This window comes from Astatotilapia calliptera, chromosome 7 (genome assembly GCF_964374335.1).
Source record: "Astatotilapia calliptera chromosome 7, fAstCal68.1, whole genome shotgun sequence".
Lineage (NCBI taxonomy): Eukaryota > Metazoa > Chordata > Actinopteri > Cichliformes > Cichlidae > Astatotilapia > Astatotilapia calliptera.
The window spans coordinates 64,262,827-64,287,478 of NC_137428.1; the positions used below are offsets into that span (position 1 = coordinate 64,262,827).

A 24,652-nucleotide genomic window follows, 5' to 3' on the forward strand; every position below is an offset into this window, starting at 1 on the left:
TAGCATTAGTCTCCTTGCAGGGAGCCTACTGCCAGCTAGCGAGCTAGCCACCATGGGCTCATTCTTAACAACGCACCTTAGCCTCAGGTGAGAAAGTGGCATAGTGTCGTGCTGCTGATAGCACTCATTAGTGTCTGGATTAACCCTGATTAGCCTAGCTTTTTCTCATGCTGCTTCTTCATACCAGTGGTAATTATCCCTTTATACCCTTTTCAGACTCAGACATGTGCCTAGTTTTTCTAATATATTTTATATAGCTTTTTATTCTCTTGTGGGTTTTTTTTTTTTTTTTTTTTTTGTTAGGCCCAGCTTGAATAATAAAACGCTGCACCGCATTTTCTTTGGAGAGACTGAATGTATTTAAGCAGTTTTTTTTAATTGTGTTTTTGCCAGATACAAAGTTATTTGCCTGAAAAATATGAATTGTGTGTAAAGGTATACCACAATCACAGACTGAGCATAGACCACCAACAAAACCTGTTTTGAAATTAAAGCATTGTGAGTATATAAGTCAATAAGACTTGGAGATCTGTGCATATTACTTATTGAACAAAGAGCTTTGGAGAATTTAATGAGAACATAGTTAGCTGGCAGATCACAGTTTTGACTTCATTCCACACGAGTGTTCATAAAGCCAAGCCACGCTGAGTATGACATTAAAGCAATGTGAAGGCTGTCACAGTCAAATGACATAGTGAAATTGATTTTGATGAGATTGAGAGAGGAGCCTTTAACTCGCGCTGTTCTTTCATCTTCATCCTTGTCAGTCAAAGTTAGATGCTGAAGGTGGAAGGGAAGATGGGCAAGAACTGTGGAAGGGTGAGCTGATGGCCGAGAGGAGACCAGGAGGACAGGGTGCTGAAGAGCAGTGGTGGATTCTCTCGAAGCGGGTTGCATGCTGATTTTCAGTGGCAGCTGTACATGCTGACAAAGACCTCTGGAGATGGTGATACAAATCCAGAGTGATCAGCTGGATTTTGGTGAAATTTTGCTTTGTACAGTGTACATGTCATCTAGTAGCTCTGTACACAAAATTAAACAAAAGGGACTTTAGTTGTCTCAGCTGTCTGTTTCTTCTGGACACAGTAGTGTTTATATTTACAGTACAGTCAATAACTCGAGTGTAAAGAAGCCTCTTGTGGGCAATGTTCACGTACCTGAGTGCACATTTTGACCCATATTGACCTATGCTTTGTGTTGTTGACTGTGGGTAAGAGCCAGTCCGTGGACAGTGTTCAAATGTGGAATTCCTCACATTTCTTATCGAAACAAACAGACTTGTGTTCACGTCAGGAAAACCAATGGATTATGAAATGTTACAGTGTTTTCAAGGCTTGTTTTGGAAGAGAATGTGTAAGATAAGGCATATGCAACCTGTTTTCCATCTGTTTTTGAAGCAAACATGAGATAGCAGTTATTACTGGCTGGGAAGCTAACCAGCTCAGAGTCTGATCAAAGCTTATCTTTGTCCGTTCTCTCACTAGAAAGTAACAGTCAGGTCCTTTCCTTAGTTTACTTATTCCAAAAAGTTGTGTGTGTAAAATAGAAAAGAATGTAATGATTTACAAATCGCATAAACCCATTTTTATTCACAATATAAAAAACATATCAGATGTTTCAAGAACCAGCAGAAAGAACCAATACTGAAAATCACTTTTGGATGCTTGTGATCTTTGGGCACTCAGATGACACTGCATTAAAAGCAGATGTGATTCTGTCATGGAAATCACTAAATTGGCTCTGGAACACTTTGAGACAAAGCTTAAAACAGACTGAAGCAAACTGGAAAGAAGTTCTGTGTCAACAAGCAATATTTCAAAACTATTTTTGGAAAAAAATTGACTCTGACAATTCGGTTGCCTATGGAATTGTCTGCTGAGACATCTGGAAAAGCACCATTAGTGCTCACATGCTGAAAAGACTATGCCAAAAGATGTATTTGCATCTATTACAGCAGCTTGACTTCATAGTAGAAGACTCCAGGTGCTGAACTGTTTTGCCTGCAGTTGGTTTGTACGACTGTTACAGACTGGTGGAAACCCTTTCAGCAGTGCCTCATCAGGGGATGTTTTTAGGGTTATTGAGTGCTTTGCACCTAAAACAAAGTACTACACTACTTTGGTACTAAGGTTTAAAAAAGAGAAAGAAGGGAATATTTATTTTTTAATAGGCCCCATTATATTCTTCGTGTGGAGTCTTTTTAGGAATGTAGCAACATTGATGACGCAGTAATCAAAACTCTTTTTACTAATTTCTTCTTCCTTCTTTTTCTTTCTTACAGGTGGAGCGAGAAATAGCTATTCTGAAGCTCATAGAACACCCACATGTTTTAAAGCTACACGATGTCTACGAAAATAAAAAATACTTGTAAGTATCACCAGCTGATTTTGGTCCACATTTGATGTGTGTGAAATATACAAAATCATAATTGTAATGCAAACACAATAAAAGAAGAAGGAAATTTGTGTAGCAACTTTTGTGACTATGAGATATTCTTACAGTCAGCTGCTGTTTTGGACACCAGAACAGTTGTTAAAATGCCACAAATCATTGTGGTGGTCTGCAGAGCAGTTGTGATTGGTGTATTATGATTGCAGGCCAACAACTACAGCCTTAGAGGGATAGATGCTCCATTAGTATTGGCATGAAGCATTTAATTTAGTTGTGCACGCTAGGGGACTGCTAATAGGGCGAGGAAGCCTTCGTAATGTAAACACCATGACGTGCTTATCAGAGGCAACACCATGGCATTAAGAAACATTAGCCACGAAGAGCCTGCTGCAGCAGCTGCACATACACACACAAACACTGCACGCACACTCATGCAGACACTCATACATTTATCAGCTTGCTTTAGCAGTGGTGAGTGACAGCCCCATCAGTTGTTCATAGTAGACCTCTTGATCTATAGTGGACTGTTTGCCAAATAAATTCAATTAGTTTTCATTTTTAGCTTACAAAGCAAATAGGATTGGACATGCAGTGCTGTACATGTCATCTTTTAAGATGATAGGAACTGCAAAATATTATGATTCATCCTATAATTGGATTATTAAAATCACATTTTGTGCACATTGCTTCATGACTTCTGACAGACGGTCACTAGTAGCGTCACAAAAGACATTTTGCACCACAAGTGACTTGAATACACTCTGAGCTTTGCACAAGTGATGTAATTTTTCTCTTAATGTTTCTGATTCTTAGTGCGATATCTCCACCTGAAAGCCAGTAATTGATAGACATACAGCATGTTTGCAGCTTGCAGACCCAGAGCTTGAAATACTTATTATTCTGCTGGCACAAGCTGTTTAAACTGGTGTTGCGGGTGTGTACAAGAGGTGATGGAGAATTTAAAGGAGCCTGAGAGGAATTTTGGTAAAAGAAACAAACTATATCAGAGAAATTCTTCAAGTAGCCTCAACTAGGAAATGCAAAATTTCTTACAAATCAGATAGTGTATGATTTTTTTTTAAATTTTTTTTTTAGCCTAAGATGTATTGATCTTATTAAGTTTGTTGTTGTGAATCCTTAAGCAATCAATCAAGGAGTGCAAGATCTACTGTTGTTGTAAGAAATTTACATACACTTATCATGGGCATGAATGTCATGGTAATATCATTTTCAGTGATTTCTTTGAGCTGTTGTGGAATAATTGCACAGCATAGATTTTTAATGACTTTAAAAAACAAGAATTTGGTCCACAAGTTAGAAAATATTTATTCCCTCCACACGGGGACAAAATTATAAATACAGGTCAAATATTTGCATACACCCCCACTAAGGTTTGGTTAAAAGGCCCTTAGCAAATCGCACCTTAATCAGATGTTTTTGGTAGTCATCAACAAGCTTGTAGCATAATTCTGGCTGGATATTTGACCACTCTTGTAGATAGAATTGGTAGAGTTCATTTAAAGTGCTTGGTTTCCTGGCACAGACCTGCCTTTTAAGAACAGTTCATAAATTTTCAATGAAGTTGAAGTCTGGGCTTTGAGAAAGCTATTCCAGAAGCTTAACGCTAGCTTGCTTTATTCATTCCAAAGCCAGTTTTGATGTATCTTTGAGTTTCCACCATCTAGCTCTCAAACTCTAATTTATTTATAAGGTAAAAACCAAAAAACCCAACTTATATTGACCAAAGTGCTGTACCACATATTTGATAGAAGTAAATAGGCAAAGAGAACAGAAATAAGTAAACGTATGCTAGCAGGTGCTAAACATATACAGTCATGGCTGAAAAAAAGCATAGGCGACACAATGAGTAAATCAGACAAACTCAAATTCCTAATAAGTTTAGGTTTAGTTTTAAAATACTCAGTGGAAGGAGCAGACTTCACTGTGAGGGAAATGCTGTTCTACATTGCTAACACTCCTATGATTTAAAATCCAGAGTAGCAGACAGTCAGAAGCATGTGATCAGCTGACTGGAGAAAACAAGAAGTCAAGTAGCTGTGTAAGAGGTTGGACATGTAAAAAGGAGGCAGGTCAAGAAGAGCTTTACAGACAACTTTACAGAGCAAGATCAGAGGATCTTGAAATCACTTCTAAACTTCACTGGCAATAAGTGGAGAATAGCTTAAACAGATTAATATGATTTCTTTTTGAGGTGCCTTTGAGCAGCCTAGCAGCAGTATTTTGGGCTGAGCTGAATCAGAGAAGGAAAAAGCTATTTTTAACCACTGAGTTAATTTGCTTATCTTAAACACAGATTCAAATATCACACCAAGATTTCTGACCAAAGAAGAAGTTGTAAGAACAGGTTGGGACCTAAGACGGAACCCTGAGGTACCCCACAATAAAGTGTAGCTGTGGAAGAAGAATTGTTTCCAAAGCTGACACAGAATGGTCTATTTTTGAACCAGTGTAGTGCCAGCACAGAAGTGCAGGCATTGTAGGGGATGTTGTAAGCAATGGCATCACTGAGATTAAAGAGGACAAGGACCAGGTATTTTCTTGATATGAAGCTGAAAAAAAATCCTAATTTTTCTATCAATTTTGAGCAATCTACAAGTATCACTCATAGCAAAACAGCTCCATAACATGATGATTCCACTACCATGCTTGACAGCTGATATAGTTTGGTTAGGTTTGAAGGCCCCACCTTTACTCCTCTAAACATACTGCTTGTCATTGTGGTCAAACAGCTCGTTTTTTGTTTTGTTTGACAGTAAAATTTAGATTTAGAACTTTTATATAGTTCTAGAAATTTAGAACTTTAGAATTGGAGAAGCTTCTTGGATAAGAGCTAAAACATCTTCAAGAAACTTCAAGAAAAAGTTCAGTCGCTTTCTTTCCAAGCTCCTTAGACTAACGTGACCTAGATGACTGAGAACCTACACAGCCATATCTGACAATAAATCTTTTTTCTTGAAGACATTTTGCTTATACATGTGGGCAGCTGCTAATATTGGTCGAGCCCAGGGGTGTGGATTTTGGGACAGGGGCTTTTATCTTGGTTAGCACCCTCACAGTCTATGGCTATGTAAAACTCTGTTCACCGTGTGACACTGTTGTTTCCGGTTCTTGGCAGGCTTGAGCCTTGGGGGTTCCTCGGTTGTTTCTGAACATCCTAACCAGTTTCCTCTCATCTGAGGTTGTCAGTTTAGGGCTTCCAGACAAGTACAAGTTATTCAGTTGTGACACTTCTGAATAACTTGTACTTGCATACAATTGTTTGAACTGTTGATCTTGGAATCTACAGTTGTTTCCAAATAGCTCCAAGAGACCTTCCCAACTTGTGTAAGTCTACAGTTCTTTTGGTCTTCGCTGAAAGCTTCTGACCACAACTGTATGTCTATAAGAGTTAATAGTAGTAGTAGAATTTTCCTAAACCTTGAATACTTTAGCTTAGATATAATATTAAATCTGAAAGGGAAATCCTGATTCTTGCATCATAATAAAGCTATTTTTTCAGAGACAAATACAAATTTAAAACAGAATAATCGGAGGAATTACAGCAGTAACAAAAATGTATCTTTTTTTAGGGTAAACTCAGTGGAGCATCCTGCCTGAACGCCAGTATTTTAAGTCACAGACCAGAAAACTTACCTCACAGAGAAATTAAATTTGTAGCCATCCTTATTCTGCATGCAAAATGTATGTGTTTTTGTAATTTGTGATCACTCACTTGTGTTTGGACTGGTTGTTATTTTTGCCAAAGCTGCCGAGGCTTTTCCAACAAAGGTTTTGCCTTTGGACTGAGGGCTGCTCAATGAGCACATGCGCTGTCACTAGTTACAGTTTGAGACGCCATATGTTAATAAAATGAAAGAGACCCATGTGCACCCTAATATCCAGAAGGGGAGAGACAGAATATTTTACTATCAGTCTGGATTTCACTTTGTCCTAGTGAAGATGGAGTGAGTTTGAGTACAGGATATATGAGCAGTTGAGATCGGAGCAGGGCCGGGGCACTCCTTGCTTTCAATCCACAGACGCAGCTGCAGGCATGGGTCAGTGAAGATTCATCTCCTCCCTCTCCCCTTTGAGCTGCAGAGCATGGCCACACAGTCAGGATGACAGAATGCTTGGCCACACAGACTCAAAGGCCACCTGACGAAGGGCCGCATGAAATGATGAAGTGATGGCAAGGAGTGTGTGTGTGTGTGTGTGTGTGTGTGTGTGTGTGTGTGTGTGTGTGTGTGTGTGTGTGTGTGTGTGTGTGTGTGTGTGTGTGTGTGTGTGTGTGTGTGTGTGTGTGCTATGAAACTAAGTAGATGGACAATAGATCGCCAAAGAATTATAAAAAAGATTAATCAGCATGATATAGTTTTTCAAAGATAAAGATTTGAAAGCTTGTTAGTCTTTAATCTATGTGCTTCGAGGGAACTATCATCCTGCCATTGCGCCATTTCTCAGAAACCTTAGAGGTCCAAGGTTTTTCTTTTCTTTAGGGCTTTGTAGAGAGTGCAGGTATTTGTTCTGGCAGGTATTTTTCTTCTTTCTGGGTGCATGTATGAGAGTTTTTTCTCATGTACTCTCTTGATTTCGTTCCTATTTCTTTGTCTCCTCTCTGTTTCTCAGGTACCTCGTGCTAGAACACGTGTCTGGTGGTGAACTGTTCGACTACTTGGTGAAGAAAGGCAGGTTAACACCTAAAGAGGCCAGGAAATTTTTCAGACAAATCATGTCTGCCTTGGATTTTTGCCACAGTCATTCCATATGGTAAGTGACATCCTCATGAAAAACATCCTGTCATAGCTGCTGCTACTGTGGAGGGTGTAAAGGGTTGGATTGCACTTATGGAACAGGAGCTAATAAAGATACTGAGTGAAACAGTCCAATCTTTTTTTTCATTGATACTCAGCAGTGTTTTTGACATTTGGAAAACAAATATAGTTTTGACATAAATAAAACTCATATTCTCAAATATACATTGATAAAATAAATGCTTCAATATTTGAGATGTAAGAAAAAATATTGAATTTAAAATTGTAATAAGATTAGCTGTCCTCTGCATACATACAAATAGGACTGTAATACAAGAACTTTGTGAAAACCACAGACTAGATGTAATATTTGAGATACTTGGAGTTAAACCCATAAGAGGCACATTCATTATGTGTAATCCATAAAAAACATCAGTTACATTTAAAAAATGTGTAAAACTATCATACCCAGGAGGCGTAACAAAGTCAATTTGGTTGTCATACAACATTGAACAAATAATGAGTTCCCCAGTAATGACTTCTGGAAAGATGCAGACTTTTCCTAAAGTGAATCTATAATGTAAATTTCAGTCAGTTTATTCAGATCTTTGGAGTGCTGTTTAGTTTTCATACCAATCATTCATTATGGAGATTACAGAATGGAAAAAAAGCCCTTAATATTGCTTATTTTGCAACATGTTTGTGAGTATCGCTGACATGTGGCAAAGAGAATCTCAGACACATATCTGAATCTATATGCATTCTTTTCAAACAAAATCAAAAGGAAATATGAGTTTGTTTATCGTGAAGCAGATAAGCCATGACAAATCAGTGAAAAAGATGTGGTGTTAACTTGAAAAGTTGAAAATATGATTCAGCGAGAAGCAGAAGGGACATTTTTTTCTCAGTAACATGATAAATTAGGCCTGTGCAAAGGTCTCAGATCACTTTTCAGGTGTCTCTATTTATTTCTGCAAACCTGCGAGGTTAGGCAGAGTGAAGGCAAGAGTAGAAACCCTCTTATCAGGAAGGAGGACAAACAGACATACACAAACTCTGGAATAGTAAAAACACATCCTGTGGAAGAATAAACGTCAGAACTGGATGACCGTACCTGCTGTAGTGTGTGTGCTCATTTCTCTTCTTCTTGATATGAAATGTTTTCATAGTGAACCCATCTATATTTTATATTCTGTGTCTTTTGGAAGATTATTTTTGCACGACAGTAAACCTGTTCTAAACATAATTTCCATAACATGCTCCAACGTGACACATTTTGTTTGACTTCGGGGGGTAATTTAACTGTTTACCAGCTCATAGGCTAGAGGCAATCATATAGACCTCAGAAGTCAAACATGTCAGCAGGAGACTGATTTAGGAACCTCGTTTGTTTGTATGTGTTTGTTTCTTGCTTTCTATGTGTGTGTGTATATAGGGTGTGTCGTGTGGAGATTATACGTAGTGAACATTTGTTTTCCTAAACAAGGCAGTGTGTTTGTTTCTGTGTTTTAGAGTGTATTCTTTTATTCTGTGTTTTATCAGCGTCTTCTTACATGGCAGAGCACCAGGACCATAGAGCTGAATAATATCAAATGCATTTATTTTTACCTTCTTGAGGAATAAAAACTGGAAATCTCCAGCTACTTGCCAGAAGCTGCAAAAGGAAATTGCAAGATTCAACATATAGACAAAATATAGTCCTACATTCAGCTACTTGAAATTTATAAATACTTTGTGTATTATTTCCTAAATCAAATAACAGCTGGGTCTGTTAATGTAAAACAAAAATTAACAGGATGAGTTTAATTACATAATCTAGTAACATAACACACATAACAGTAAATTCACACAAGTGAAAAATGTTAAAAATTCTTAATGACAGGTTAATTTGGTGAGACGTGGAGAATTGGAGAGGGAACCAAAATGCAGGACGTCCGAGGCAGACAGATTACACAAAAAGGGAGCTGCTTATTTAGGCTGAACTAAAAGTCCAAAAAACAGAAACGTCTACAAGGAAAAATCAAACGCTATCCATATGCTGGCAGGGAACGCACAGGGGATATAATCAGAGAGCTCCACAAAGAACGGCAGGTGAAGAACAGAGTTTATACACACAGAAGGTTGATTAGGGAGGAGACACAGGAAGGTAACAATTAGGAAATCGAGGGAAGACAGACAGGAAGTAAAACTGACATACGTCTTATACCTAAATACTAAAAACTTCAGTGCAATTATGAGACAGGGAAATACAAAGGGATTAGAGGAGACGGAGGGAGGACTAAGACAACAATCTGTACCAGAAAACCTATAAAATTAACTTGTCCCTAGAAAAACAAATTCAACACACAGTAGAATAAGAAGGAATTAAAATGGCGTTCTAAACTCCAAGTACTAGCACAGAAAACCTAAGCAAGAAGTCAGACTTGAACATGTTCAATCAAAGTTTGAAACAAAAATAAAGAAAAAGAGCACTTCACACTGAATAAAGATGAAGATAGAAAGTCTAACCAGTCAGCTAGAAAGTCAAAAAAAGAGAGAATGGAAAAGGAGAAAAAGAGAATAGCCACACCATAAACCAGAATGCAAAACTCAGAGAGCAGCCTAAAACATAATACAAAAGGACAAATGGGAAGGAAAATGGTACAAAAATACACTCTTTAAGTGAATAGAATTCAAAAGTTATGAGAACAAAACTCAAAACAAAACTGTGGCAAAAGACCATCACATTCATATTATTAAATTATTGATACACCGTGTACCTGAGGCCAATCATGAAGTACAGTAGACAAACCTGCTGCTACACAACAGAACTAAAAAATAATAGAACTGGAGTCATGTTTGTTTTAGTAAATGTGCTGATTGTTTTCACGAGCTAAAAATTCCTGCATATTTATCTACCTGCATATTTGCCAAAGTATGCATATAAAAGTTCTTTGGAACAAGAGTATTCACTCTGCTTTTGTTGTTTGTGTCAACTGAGTCAACGTGGTGAGTCAGATTTCACTTCAGCAAAATTAATGTTTGAATAAACAGTAAAGCGTAGCTAAGGTGCTGTACACAACGTAGGGCAAAGACTAGATCAGGGTCCGTGTTTACTTGCAGAAGTAACAATCAAAATGTGCTCATTATCCAGCACATTATGATTTTGTTTTCTTGCTGATCACACTGTGATAGTCATCACTGGCAAGGGCTTGAGATTTAAACTAGGAGATCATCATAAAACCCTAGCGTAGCCATGGCCAGGCCATGGCCATTGCATTTTTCATTGGCACTATAACTGTTTCCAGTTATAGCCAGTCAACTCATGATGATAATGTATGCCCATCATAACTTTTGTGCCAAGGCTATGTGGCTGAAAGTGCTACAAAGAGACACAGAGGCTTTTCTATTTCTCCGTGCACAGTAGAGTATTATACTGATGAAAGAGACGACTCTAAGCCAGTGAAAAACAGCATTCAGTACTCCTTTTAACCTGGAGCGTAGTTGTGAATGGCTCCAATGTAGATTAGTATAATGTTGCACAGTTAATTAAGAGGAAAAATTAAGGTAATTTGTCATGGAATTATACAGTGCAATTCTTATGATTAGATATTATTTGTATTTTACTACATAGTTTATAAACGACCCTCTTCCAGTATGGCTGTTGTTATTTACTTATTTGTTTGTTTTTTTTAAATGAGAGCTCTTGTGCACAAGCTGCTGCTTTCTTCAGACTAACTTTACACTTGAACTATCTTTAGATGATGCAGTCACCTTTATTTTATTGTCTGAACCATCAAATGATGCTGATGCATTTAAACTGGAACACTTGGAGGGGTGAACCCTCCCCCCACAATATAATTGTTGCACAAGCAAAAATAGAACAAAACTGTTCCACCTTAGGAAGGAATAAAAATTAGAAGTCTTTTATCATTCCATGTAAATACATTTCTGATAATGGCTGTGAGAACAGATTAGATCAATTAGGAGGAAGCATCTGGAGCTGATGTTAAGTGCATGCACAAAGATAGATTATCAGAGCTGGGCAGTTTTACCTCTCCGTCCCTGTTTTACTTTGTTGCTGTCTCACTGTCTTAGCTCCTCAAATCCCCTCACTAACACTCTCAGAAAATGCTGCCTTGTAAATCTGTCATGAGGAGGATTATTTGGGAGTGTTGCTACACCGACTCGCCCTCCTCCCAACCTCAATTAGGGCCAAACAGACAGGCAGACGCAGCCCTTCTCACCTCCCTTCCATTCTCACTAGTGAGATCCCAGCATCCCCTCAATAAAAAAGCGTTTCTGCAATCATTCCTTCCATTTTGACTTGTCTGCACAGGAGACCTACGCAGGCCATTGAAGTGCCCCTTTTTTCTCTGTGACTCACCGTGCAGAGTGGGGGTAAACACATGCTCCTCAACCTTTCTTCTCTCTCATTTTTACTTCTTCACATTTCCTCATGCTTCCGTTTTCCACCCACGTCTTATCCCCAAATAAGATCTCTTCAGCTTGATGGATGTAAGGCTTGAAATAAATGAAATAATGTAGGGGAAAATGGGGGTTTTATGACTCAGTGTTTTCTCTCCCTGATTCAGATTAGTCTTTTTTTTTTTTTTAGGGAGAGAAGGGGACAAAGTGAAGCACACGGGGATAGCTGCCAAGGGAGATGAGGCAAAGATAGGTACAGCTGGGGTAAAAACCGATGTGCGAAAATAATCTTCATTGGAAGAAATGCATAATAGATGCTGCAGCAGTGAGAGAAAAGCATAAATATAGATCTAGTGTCAAACTAGCTTCCTATTCCCCCTTTCCTTCTCATTAAGACATGCCTTGTATTTGTTATTTGAAGTCTTCTGAAGTGAGATGTGCAAACCTGTGACTCACACAGAGACGGACTGACTGGCAGACTGGTTAGAGCACAGATCAGAGCACAGCGTGCCTATGATAATATGACATTTTACTGATCTTTGTAAAAAATTTGTCTTTCACTTGCTCCTGTAGGGACATCAGAGGTCAACTAGAGAGCAGCACTTCTAGAGTTGCAGTTTGTTGCTCAAGGTCACAGTAACAGTGTAACAATGTTTCAAAGATGTCATACAATTTTTCAGAAATGTACTTCTTCATTTAACTTACGAGTCACAGTAACATGATTCTGTCAGTCTTCAACAACACATATTAATGCATTTAATTGTAGTGTCATAATTGGATGCACTTTTTTAAATTACAGTGAAGCTTTCTATGATGAACCCAGTTCCCAATGTCTCTATTCTTATATTCGCAGCTTTATCTGCATGGACACATTCAAAGCTGTCTACAGATGAGAATAAAAGACTATTTCACCCTAACCAAAGTAGTCTTTCCACCTGTGGGAACTCTAACCCTTTCACCAAGGAAGCTTCCGTTTATGTGCTCACACATATTAACGCAGTCTTTCCTTTTCCTATTCCTGATAATATGATGTGCACATTATTGCTGCCACCTACATGACAAACAAATGCTTGGTCCAGAAGTCACATTAAACCCACGCAGTAGCATAATCCCGCATATCATCCACATCCACCTTTTTCCCTCACTTTGTCTCTCCCACACTTTGTCATTAGCCGCTGCATATCTCCCTTCCGGAGGGAGAACCAACCACATGCATGAATGGAGATGTATTTGGAGCACATATCTCAAGCCCCGCTGATAACATAGTGACATAGTGGTAGATATATGGACTGTTAATTATTGTTCCAATTCATTTGTGAAGTATAGAATAGGTCATTCTGAAAGAGCATCCATGCCCAATGCCCTTTTGCAGTAAAACAAATGCATCTGTTCCACAATTCAGAAGACTGATTCCTTTAACAGTGTTCCACTGCTTCCACAGTTTCGTGAAGTATGTCTTGGTAGTTTTTGCAGACTCAGTGTGAAGACAAACAAAGACAAAAATGATCACATACCTCGATAAGCTCTCATCAGTGCACAAACGTGCATGGCTCATGCACGATTTTACACCATTTGAAGCCTGGCTGGCTTTTACTTATGTTAATTAATTAATTATGTTCAACAAGTAGGGTCATCAATATCTCAATTTCTTTGCTGTTTGTGGGTTTGCCGATATTTGTTGGAGAGCTGTCCATGATGATAGTCTGGCTGCCTGCTTACCTGCCTGTAGAAAGCCTGTGCCATATAGCCTATCATTACAGCTGATGGCTCCTACAAACACAGACCTTTTTTTTTCTCTTTCTCTTCTTGTCTTTGTATTTGTCTGATATTTTCTTCTCCTGCAGTGCCACTTACTGTTGAAGTGTAACTTTGTGAGAGGAGAGAAATTGATGTTGAGAGGAGGTGAAATGGAAAAATGGAAATGGGATGGGTGAAATGGTTATGGAAAATCAAGCAGGAAGAAGGAAAATGAAAGTAGTGGGTTGGTTTATGGTCCTCGATTTAGGGGGAATGGGCTAGTGGTAGTGAGGGGATGATTGTTCAAAGAAAGGTAAAATAAATTAGGCTGTGAAATAGGAAAACAAAATAAGATCAAGTGCAGGAAAACAAAAACAACAGTTTAAAGACATGACATGCTGTTAGATGACCAGATAAGAGATGATGTTGAAGCCTCCCGAGCAGTCGAATTTCGTACAAGGCATGGATAAACACTTTAAAGGAATTTTACACTTGCATGGCACCATGGATTAGATGGCTGGTGTTACTCTAGGTTTTTAAATATCTATGCCACTCTTTCACTCCACTGCTTTTCTGGCAGCTTGTCTGTTTATTCTGCCTTGAAGGTCCGTTGCTCATCCTATCATCCCTAGTCAAACTCCTCTGGATTAAGAGCAAACGCTGAGTTGCACACACAGATTTGGCACAACAAGCAAACAGTTTGTTTATTGCTGTTCTGGCTGTCATTGTAATCCCACTTTTAGTAACTAGATTATATGCAACAATGCATTAATGCCCCTTTGTTGCTCAAACCCCCCATAGGACTAAATAGAACTGGAGGAGATGACACAAGTGGTGCACTGGGAGACGTTCACAGGCAGGTCTTGCTTCTTGATACTGATCCAGTTTAAATGCAAGTCTTGTGACAGGTAATTACTTAAATGTGTACGTCATCTGTGTAAAGATTTTGGCAGCTGCCCAAGTGAACTTTTTAATGTCACTCAAATAGAAGATCAAATGAGTCTTAAAGCAATGTGTGGGCTTCAAATCTGGCACTTAAATGTATGTATCATGTGGACTTTTACTTTAAAATTATGTCAACATTTCTTCAGTCCTTGTATTTCTGTCCTGATTGACAGTTTTGAAAGCATGTGAAAATGGTTCATGACAAAAAAAAAATATTTTCAAACAGTATACAAATCATATGAAATGCATTGTGTTCAGCTGAGAAATGTGGACAACACTGTAATATATATGCAGTGGGGGGGGAAATAACTGTCTGATCCCCTGCAGAATTTGGAAGTTTGCTCACTTACAAAGAAATGACCACGCTCTCATTTATATTGTAGTTTAAGTTTAATGGAGAGAGAGAACGTCAACCAAAAATCCAGAAAAACACATGTAAATTGATTTAACTTAAGTGAAATAAGCATTTGATCCCCAATCGTAACACGACGTTTCTTGTTCGCCTGATTTTTACCCACTCCTCTTTACAGAAACTCTCTAAATCCTTTAGGTTTCTTGGTTGTGCATACTTAGCAGCTTAAAAGTTCAGCTCCCTCAACAGAGTTTCTGTAGGACTGAGGTCTGGAGACTGGCGAGGTCGCTCCCTTAACGTGCTTCTTCTTTAGCTACTTTTTTGTTGGCTCGGCGGCAATGTTCCCTCTAATTTTTCATGTGTCTGAGCGAACATACAAACTCCCTGAGCGGTCCCTTGGACCACTGTGAGCAACATTAGACGTGTGCACTGTGGTCACACCAGTATCCAATCCACCCAGGTTACATGGTTTATTAAAATAATCAAATTACAGCATTTACATTTATGTTAGACTACTTTTAATTAACTGCTTTAGCCCACTGACCTGACCTGTGTAGTATGTTAACACTATTGGAAGTAAAAATAACTTGAACTTCAATTTTTAAAACACAACTTTCTTTTTTTTTTCCTTTTTTTAAATAAAGCTCTGACTTGTATTATGAGTCTGTGGTCTGGGAGAGAGTCCTGTAACTCTGTCTGCAAAATACAGTATATAATGACCAATGTTGGGCAATTAATTATATAGTAATTATATAATTAATTGCCCAACATTGGTCAAAAAAGTAACTGAGTTATGCAAACAACAAAGTTTTTTGCAGCTGTTTACCTAAAAATGCAGCCAAGGTGTTTTTAAACAAACATTTCAAACTATTTACAGAACAATCAGCTGTTCTGCATCAAATTTGATGCCTCACAAATTATTTGTGCCACTCCAAAAATAATTTCTGTCCACTATGAGATAAAGGAGAACAACAGCCTGATACCTGCAGGCCTGACAACAGGAGATGTATCACTGCTGTAACACCTGTAACATTCAGCACTCGCCTCATTGTTCTGACACACACAACAAAACTATTGACTACACTACACACTAACTACGCAAGATTTGCGCTAAACTTCGCAAATCTCTCACATCTTAAAACACCGCCGTCTCTCCTAAAACTTCCCCTTTCCTAAACAACTAAATGCCATGTTGCCATATCATTTTTTGATTGGTCGACACGGTACTTTTTTCAACCAATAGTAAAGGGTGCGGTCTTTTTGGTTTTGTTTTTGCTCACAAGCCGAGAGTGCTTTCGAGCGTTTTCTTTATAAAATGCAGTTTTTACCGTTTCTTCCCGCAGTAAATATAAACAACGGTAGTATTCAGGAAGAAAACCAAACATTGCAGATATTTTTATCATAACTCTGGTTTTACGTGGCCGATCAACACAATTTAAAAGCTGGTATAAAGTCCACACTTTTTCTGTCAATTGTTCCGTCTGTCCTGCTCACATCTCCAATGGTTGTTCACGTTGTCATTAACGTGGCTTCACTCCACATCAGCCACGCCGCTTTGCTAGCTAAAACACCGGTGTCTACACATAAGGACGCTGTCATAGCCTGTCAACGACGTTGATTGGCTGCATATATACGAATGTGAATCACATTATTGGCTGGACTATGGGATAAGGTGGCATCGTTCTAATCCCATACGGGAGCAGCCAGTCACTTACTGTCTAACACTGCAAAAGGCAAGGCAAGGCAAGTTTATTTGTATAGCACAATTCAACAACAAGGTGATTCAAAGTGCTTTACAGAGACATTAGAAACAAGAACAAATAAAAAGCATGATTTAAAATTGATTAGAACAAGCAAATAAACTAACTAATTAACAAACAAACAAACAAAACAGTATATAAAATCAAAACAGATAAAATCAGAACAGTAGATAAAATCAGTAGTTAAATGTAAGTTTTGAAATTTAAGCTTAAAGTGTGGATTTGGTGCTTTATTCAAATGCAGCTGAGAACAGGTGAGTCTTCAACCTGGATTTAAATAAACTGAGTGTTTCAGCTGATCTGAGGCTTTCTGGGAGTTTGTTCCAGATATAAGGAGCATAAAAGCTGAATGCAGCTTCTCAGTGTCTGGTTCTGACTCTGGGAACTGATAAAAGACCGGATCCAGATGACCTGAGGGATCTGGAAGGTTCATACTGGGTCAGGAGGTCATTGATGTATTTTGGTCCTAAACCATTCAGAGCTTTATAGACCAGCATCAGAACTTTAAAGTCTATCCTCTGACGGACAGGCAGCCAGTGTAAAGACCTCAGAGCTGGACTGATGTGGTCCACTTTTTTTGGTCTTAGTGAGGACTCGAGCAGCAGAGTTCTGAATGAGCTGTAGTTGTCTGACTGATTTTTTTAGGTAGACCTGTAAAGATGCTGTTACAGTAATCAAGCCTACTAAAGATGAATGCATGGACTAGTTTTTCCAGGTCCTGTTGAGACATCAGATCTTTTATCCTTGAAATATTCTTGAGGTGATAGTAAGCTGACTTTGTTATTGTCTTAATGTGTTTTTCTAAGTTTAGGTCTGCATCCATCACTACACCCAAATTTCTCGCCTGGTTTGTGGTTTTTAGATGTATAGATTGAAGTTCTCTGGTGACCTGTAATCGTTTTTCTTTGGCGCCAAAAACTATTACCTCAGTTTTGTTTTTGTTTAGCTGGAGAAAATTGTGGCACAACCAGTCATTGATTTCCTCAATGCATTTACCAAGAGCCTGTACAGGGCCTCGGTCTCCTGGTGACATTGTGATATATATTTGTGTGTCATCTGCATAGCTGTGATAGTTTATTTTGTTGTTGTTTATAATCTGTGCCTGTGGGAGCATGTAGATGTTAAACAGAGGGGGTCCCAAGATGGAACCTTGGGGAACTCCACATGTGATACTTGTCTGCTCAGATGTGAAGTTACCTATTGATACAAAGTATTTCCTGTTTTCTAAGTATGTTTTGAACCAGTTTAGTACAGTTCCTGAAAGACCTGTCCAGTTCTCCAGTCGTTTGAGTAACATGTTGTGGTCAACTGTATCAAATGCTGCACTGAGATCCAGTAAAACTAGGACTGACATTTTTCCACTGTCTGTATTCAGACATATGTCATTAAACACTTTGGTCAGAGCAGTTTCAGTGCTGTGGTTCTGTCTAAAACCTGACTGGAAGGCATCGTAGCAATTATTCTGTTTTAAGAAGTAACTGAGCTGCTGAGAAACTGCTTTTTCAATGATCTTACTTAAAAATGGGAGATTTGAGATCGGCCTGTAGTTGTTCATTTGTGTCTTGTCAAGATTGTCCTTTTTCAGTATAGGTTTGATTACAGCAGTTTTTAGTGATTCTGGAAACACACCTGATAATAAAGAAAAGTTGACGATCTGTAACAGGTCTGACTCTAAAGTCTTTGAGACCTTTTTGAAAAAACTTGTTGGCAGGACATCTAAACAGCAGGAGGAGGAGTTCAGTTGACCTAAGATGTCCTCCAGGTCTTTGCTGTTAATAGGTTGAAACTGTTTCATGGTGTTTAAACAGTTTTTTGGTGGACACAGTACATATCCTGGATCTGCTGTTGATGTACCAATTGCTTGTCTAATTTTTTGGATTTTTTCTGTGAAGAATTTGGCAAAGTCATTGCAGGCCATGGTCGAATGAAGTTCAGCTGCCACTGACACAGGAGGGTTTGTTAGCCTGTCAACTGTAGAAAATAAGACCCGAGCATTATGGCTGTTTTTAGTGATGATGTCAGAGAAGTAGGACCTCCTTGCATTCCTCAGTTGTAAATTATAATTGTGAAGTTTCTCTTTATAAATGTCATAATGAACCTGGAGGTTTGTTTTTCTCCAATTCTTTAACAAAACAGAATTGTTAAAGTTTTAATTTTAATTTCAATTCAGGTTAGATTTTTTTTGTGCGCAACGCAGATTTTATGTGCGCACAGACCGTGCCAGCAGTGCGCAATTGCGCACGCGCGCAGCTTAGAGGAAACATTGCTCGGCGGTATGTTTTGGGTCATTGTCATGCTGAAAGACCCATCCACAACCTAGCTTCAGTGTTCTGGCTCGATATAAGTTGTTTAAGCCGTGAGACCAGTTTTCCCGTGATTCACTCGCGTACGTCAGTTTGAAGAGGAAAAAGAACTCCACGGGACTCCGATGTGAAAAGATGTAACAAAAAATTTATTCCACAGTTTTTGCATCTTACAGGAGTGGTCAGGTTTAACTTGTCCTCAACAAAATAACCTACTACGGTAGGAAAACCGTGTGGCTCTGTTCTACCCTGCTGCCCCGTATAGCTTATGCCGTGTTAACTCCTTTTCTCTCTCTCTCCCCCCTCCCGCACCGCATGCACTAATTTGCATACATCCGTGATGCCCGGATTTTACTATAAACACGAGTCTTTAAGGCACATGTATTCATGGTACTACGTAACCTAGTTCCACCATAAACATGCATCTATTTCCTAAAATTATTAATTACACAAACAAGCTTAACAACAGCGAAATATAAATACTAAAACATATGAACTATCTTAACTTGGCTCCCACATAAGTAACATAAAGATTAGAGACTGTTCATTTATTTGTAGGTGCTCAATATCACAAATTCAGCAGGGGATCAAATAATTCATTCCCCCAGTCTACTGTCATTCACTCAGTCTGGACAGAAGCATCACCTTTTTTTATCTTTATCAAATAAATTTGAAAATATTTAAATACTTTGACTTTGATGAAGGCTCTAAATGATTTCTTGTGCTATTAAGCAGTGTGTAGCTGATGCAAACATAACTATTTTTTCACTTGTTTAAGCTGCAATGCAACTACATTACTGAAAAAAATTTAAAAATGCATTTTTATCTTTCTCGTCCCTCATTGCTCTGAATACATAATTAACTCCACTGGCTAATGAAGGATTTTGCTTAGCAAATTCAAGTCAGCAGTCAGAGTTGTCCTCTTTTTCTAATTCCATACAATATTAGCCTAAAGCTTTCTCTAAGTGAATGTGCTTGGTCTCTCTCAAATTGGGTCACCAGAAACCTAAAAAAGTTTGAGAGGAAAACAGAAAGGTAGAAAGAGGAGAACGACACCAGGGTGCGCCGAAGGCTGAATGGGTGCATTTTGATTCTCAACAGTGGTTTTAAACCCCACTCTGTGCACTGTATTGCACCAGGATAACTGTAGTACCTCATGAAAATTCAAAAACAGGTGAGTCATTTTCCTGGCATGTTAATAGGTCAAAAAGATGCATTTGATCCATTAGTGTTAGTTGTAAGTGTTCTCGTGGCTCCAATTAGAGCCACATTTCTTGGTGTGAGCTGGCCTAATGAAAAGCGACATTAAAACATGGTATATGTCAAATGTGTCAGCATGAGAAAAGTATATTTTCATTGAGCTCCAAACTAGTCATAAAACTGCTCATAAAAGTGTCTGAGAAATTATAGTGATGTGAGCCCCAAGAGGACAAAGCCATTACAACCTCTTGTAAAACACAACATATCAGCAAAATATGTGCAAATGATCACAGGCAATTAGGCGTACGCTGTTTGGTTACAAGAATCATGTCCAACAGCCCCTTGGGGTAAAATCCTCGCTCAGATAACACGTAGATTTTGTAGACAAATACATATCACCTTTAAATTACAAGGAATCGTCATCAGAGCATAGTGCATAGTGAACTGACAGGCTTGTGTTACAAAGGCAAGACTGCATGGAAATGATGGATGACAGTACTAAACTTTAAATTATGCACCCCCCTTTGGCATTTTCATTTTTCTATTCTGTTCTTTTCAAATGATCCATTTAAAGCAAGCATAGCAGCATTTATACAATTCTCATAGACCTTTGCAAAAACTATATGCATCCATGGCATCTAGTGTATTCTTTCTTTTTGTCTTTGATTCCTCAAGCAAGCCAGTGGTATGCAACTCCTATTCTTTTTAAGAAAAACTACTCAAGGTCATTGCAATTGTTGAATTTGTTTAACAGCCTCCACCCTTACTTGACATACACAATATCCCTACTGTGAGGTGTGCTGTGTGAGCAGCATTACAGTAGCAAAGTGCAGTCTAATGTGACAGAGAGGCAGTTTAATGTCCCATTATAGATACCAGGGTCTTGACAACCAATAAAGCATTTAGATGCAATTTGTTCCTCTGGTGCGTTCACTGCTTAAATGTGCTGTTGCCTTTTTTTGTGGAACAACCTCTTGAGTGTTGACTGTTTGTTTTACATGTGATGGGCCTGTGACAACGCACTTTCTTTATGCCGTGTTTAGTGCTCTTTAAGAGACAAACTTAATTTTTGTTGCATCTGATGAAGACGGTTCAGGGAGAAGACCAGAAGCAAAAATTAAAGCACCCTGCATAGTCTGTGCTTACACCTTTTGGAAAGTATCACAGCTTATAAAGACTTTTGGAGCCGCTTCACATGCTATCAGTTTTTATTTGTTAGGTGTGTAGGTGTGGCTCTTTGAGGTTCCTGGGTTGTTTTGCATGCACTGGTCTTTTTAATGTGTATCCAAAGATTTTCAGTGATTTTAGGGAATGTGTGGGCTGTAGCTGAAACTTGAGCTTGCACCTCTAGGGGCTGTGGATTTTGGGGTGTATTTAGGATCACCATGCTGTCTTACAAGTCATTCACTTTTCATCTTTAGTGTTTTTCATGATTGTGTGATGGTAGGTTTCAGAACTGGTATTCCTTTTGCTCTTCGCTCTACCATTCTCTTGCTTTGTGAGCTGGTAGGTGGGTAAAGGAACCCTTGATGGATGATTTTTGGGAAATATGCGATGAGTTTTTGTAAACTCAGCCTTAGCACCCACAGGCTACTTAAGGTCTGAGATCTGATACCTTACTTTTAAAAAATGTATAAGCTAATTAATTAATAATCTGAGAGCTGAAATCTTTGGTGCACAAATTTTTCAGGCTTTTCCTTTTTTTTGTTCCACTCAAAAATAATAATACAAAAACGACTAATACGACATTAATCTCCCTTAAAATTTACAGTGTTTCCTCCTGGTCTTTTAGCTAGGAGACTTTGTCCATTATTTCAATATTAATGAATCTTTTAACACATTCATAAATATCACTATGATCATTATATAATCAACAGCCACTCTGAACACTTTACAATAATGCTCTGACCTGTTGGGACACATGCATGCACCTTGGAGATGCACTGTTCAGACACTCTCATATTGGTGCCCCTGGAGCAGTTTCGTAAATGTTTGTTCCTTCCCCATGACAGTGCTAGTTAAAACTCTCAGGCTACTTGCATCACAGTCAAATGATGGTTGTGTGAATTGATGAAAGATTTAGCCTGGGGAGAACTGTTTTAGATGCTATCTATGTTTTATTTCAATTATAGCTGAGATCACAGAGACTGCCAGGATGATGATAACAAGCCAGCTGACAGTTAATCCCTCAGGACAGGAAACGAGTTTTACAGCAACTGATGTCATCTAAGGTTAAATGTCCATTGTGATGAGGCACTCTTCAAAGGCAGTCACATCCAGCTATTGTTCTATCTCCCCTTTCTATCATTAGAGTAGCAGGAAGATGAAAGTCGAGATAACTCTGGGGCTCTCCAATACCCAAGACCTCCTATTAAAGCAAAATGGAAACTAAGGAAGTACATAAAGATTGTAGAAAAGATAGCCAAGTAAGTGTCAGCGTATACACATACATATACATGTCTGTGCTACCCTCTTCAGCATTGGCAGACATCACAAGAACTGTACAGTATGATGTAATAGAACCCTCAACCCGGGAAGAGATGTTAAACATCCAATAAAATGCTAACGCCACTCCTCTTTGAAGTGCCACTCATCAAAATTGAGGTCTTAACCTCAGAGTCAGCATCAGAAAGTTATTTCTCTCAACGGCTCCTTTTAAGTAGGGAGATTATGTCTGCTGGATATTATCCCCCTTGCTGTGTTTAGTGGTACTGAATGGCATCTAATGAACACCACCTCTGCGGTTGCCTCCCCTTGATGCCCTTTGCTCAGCCAGTTTGCTGGTGGCTGTCTGGGAGATGAGAGGAAGGAGCTGAGGGACAAAGAGAGAAGGAAACAGAAGGAGAAAAGGACACAGCAGGGGGCTCTCACACCTTTTACCAGTGCAGTTACAAGGTGGGAGCCCTTAGTTTTAGCTTGGACAGATCAAAGGAGAGAGGTGTTGCCAAGAGCATGATGGTAGCAGCAATAGCTGGTTACTGTTATGTCTTGTTCATGCATGGATCCAAGTGTGGTGTACAGGTGTTTGATATACCGTTCAGGACCCCTTTTGTTTCTCCTCAGTATCACTTGCTTTTATTAAATATGATGAGCTTTTTCACGTTTCATTAACTGCTGCATGTTTCTATCTCATTTTCTTTCAGTCACAGGGATCTAAAGCCAGAGAACCTCTTGCTAGATGAAAAGAACAACATCAGGATAGCAGACTTTGGCATGGCTTCCCTTCAGGTTGGCGATAGTTTGTTGGAAACCAGCTGTGGGTAAGTAGAATCACAAATGTAATGTCTGTATGTACTGAATGATATTAGATATCAGATGTCCCGAGGGAGTAATTAAAAGGTCATAGTGGAGGTGGAAATGCTGCTATGGAAGAGGAAAACGGGGAGAATTCAGAGAGACTAAGTGGAGTGAGTGGAGCCATCAGGCTCTCAGCTAGGTGCAGCGTTGTCAAAGTGCCCATAATCGTGCTGTGCTGATCTCTTCAGGAGACACTTTCAGTGTCTATCACCGACTGTGGTATCTGGCGATGAGCGTGGCCAGGGCCACGGCCACACATTACTGCTCCCGTCTTCTAATATTTCACACTGGGTTTATGATCTAATAGTCACAACCGCACCAGGCACATCAATCCCATGACATTAATGAATTTGCTTGCAGGAAGAGTCACTTTTAAAGTGGGACTACACTCGAAAAAGGACCGAGGTCTCTTTTATTGTGGGAGTGATTTTCTTCAACCCTAAGGTGTGGCGGTCATTGTGCAGGGTCATATTTATCAATAAAAGGCAACACACTTTATGATGACTTTTAAGCACTGGGGTCATAAACTCAGTGACACCATGGATTAACAGAAACACCTCACTGCTGCACTATAGCATTTCACTCTTCCATTAAATTCACTTCAAAAAGATTTGAATATGTAAGCACAACCCAATATGATAGAAGTGCATTGTTATTTTTATTCTCTTTATCACTAGCTGGGCCCACGTCCTCATTTAAGTTTGACAGCGTTTTAGTAGGTAAAAGTGAATGCTTTGACGTGAATTGAGCTGCGGTTTGGCGAAGGCCTCGAAGGGGACTGGCGATGGCTACCGGGCCTGGCAGATCCCCATGTACTTAACAGAAGTGAAGAAGTTGAAGAATGGAGAAGAAGGACGGAGGGAGGGTGGAGCACGTAAACGAGAATGATCAGCTTGCAGAACTAGGGGAACCTATATAGATGACAGCCGGAAGGAGCGTGTTTGGAGGCGTGGTCCTGCTCCTGAAATTCCGATACATAATCTCCAATTATTTTCCCAAGATAATGAAATCTTATTGTCTAGTGATGGAGTAAAATAACATAGAGTTTTGATAAGTAGGTATAGTTCACCTATTAAAACATATATAGAACACAAGCAGGCACTTGATAGGGAAGTAATGATGTTTTGATGTCAGAGCTGGCTCAAAGTCTTGCACACACTTGTGACAGACATCCATAACACTCTAGAAATGGTTCCACAAATTTGCTCAAACTGAGTGGTCTAAGTTGTTATCTTGCTTGTAAAGTGGATGTCTTGGGAAAATATTTCCTCTGCATTTGCACATGACACTCTGTGCACGGCTGGATATATGCTCTGTGACAGCTGTCCCCAGCTCAGATTGATTCTGTCCAGATTAAGCCTCCAAATCAGCTGAAACTGAAGTTACACACACTTTACACACGCAATACAGCAACACACATGCGCACACAGAACAGGCTTAGTTCATCCCCCACCTCTAAGTCCCTATGTCCTCTGCTTGTTTGGGTGCCTCTCTGTCTCTGACTCC

General features: G+C 39.1%; 1 protein-coding gene across 12 annotated transcripts in view; it reads left to right on the forward strand.

The window, feature by feature from the left end:
* The window catches only part of brsk2a (BR serine/threonine kinase 2a), a 173,019-nt gene that overhangs the window by 111,703 nt on the left and 36,664 nt on the right, over positions 1–24,652 (forward strand). For all 12 annotated transcript variants that reach the window (XM_080304876.1, XM_026176443.2, XM_026176445.2 and 9 more), the window contains 3 exons: positions 2,282–2,367; positions 7,021–7,161; positions 22,993–23,109. In XM_080304876.1, coding sequence (XP_080161002.1) covers positions 2,282–2,367; positions 7,021–7,161; positions 22,993–23,109 — 344 coding nt within the window. The remainder of the gene's footprint in view (positions 1–2,281; positions 2,368–7,020; positions 7,162–22,992; positions 23,110–24,652) is intronic.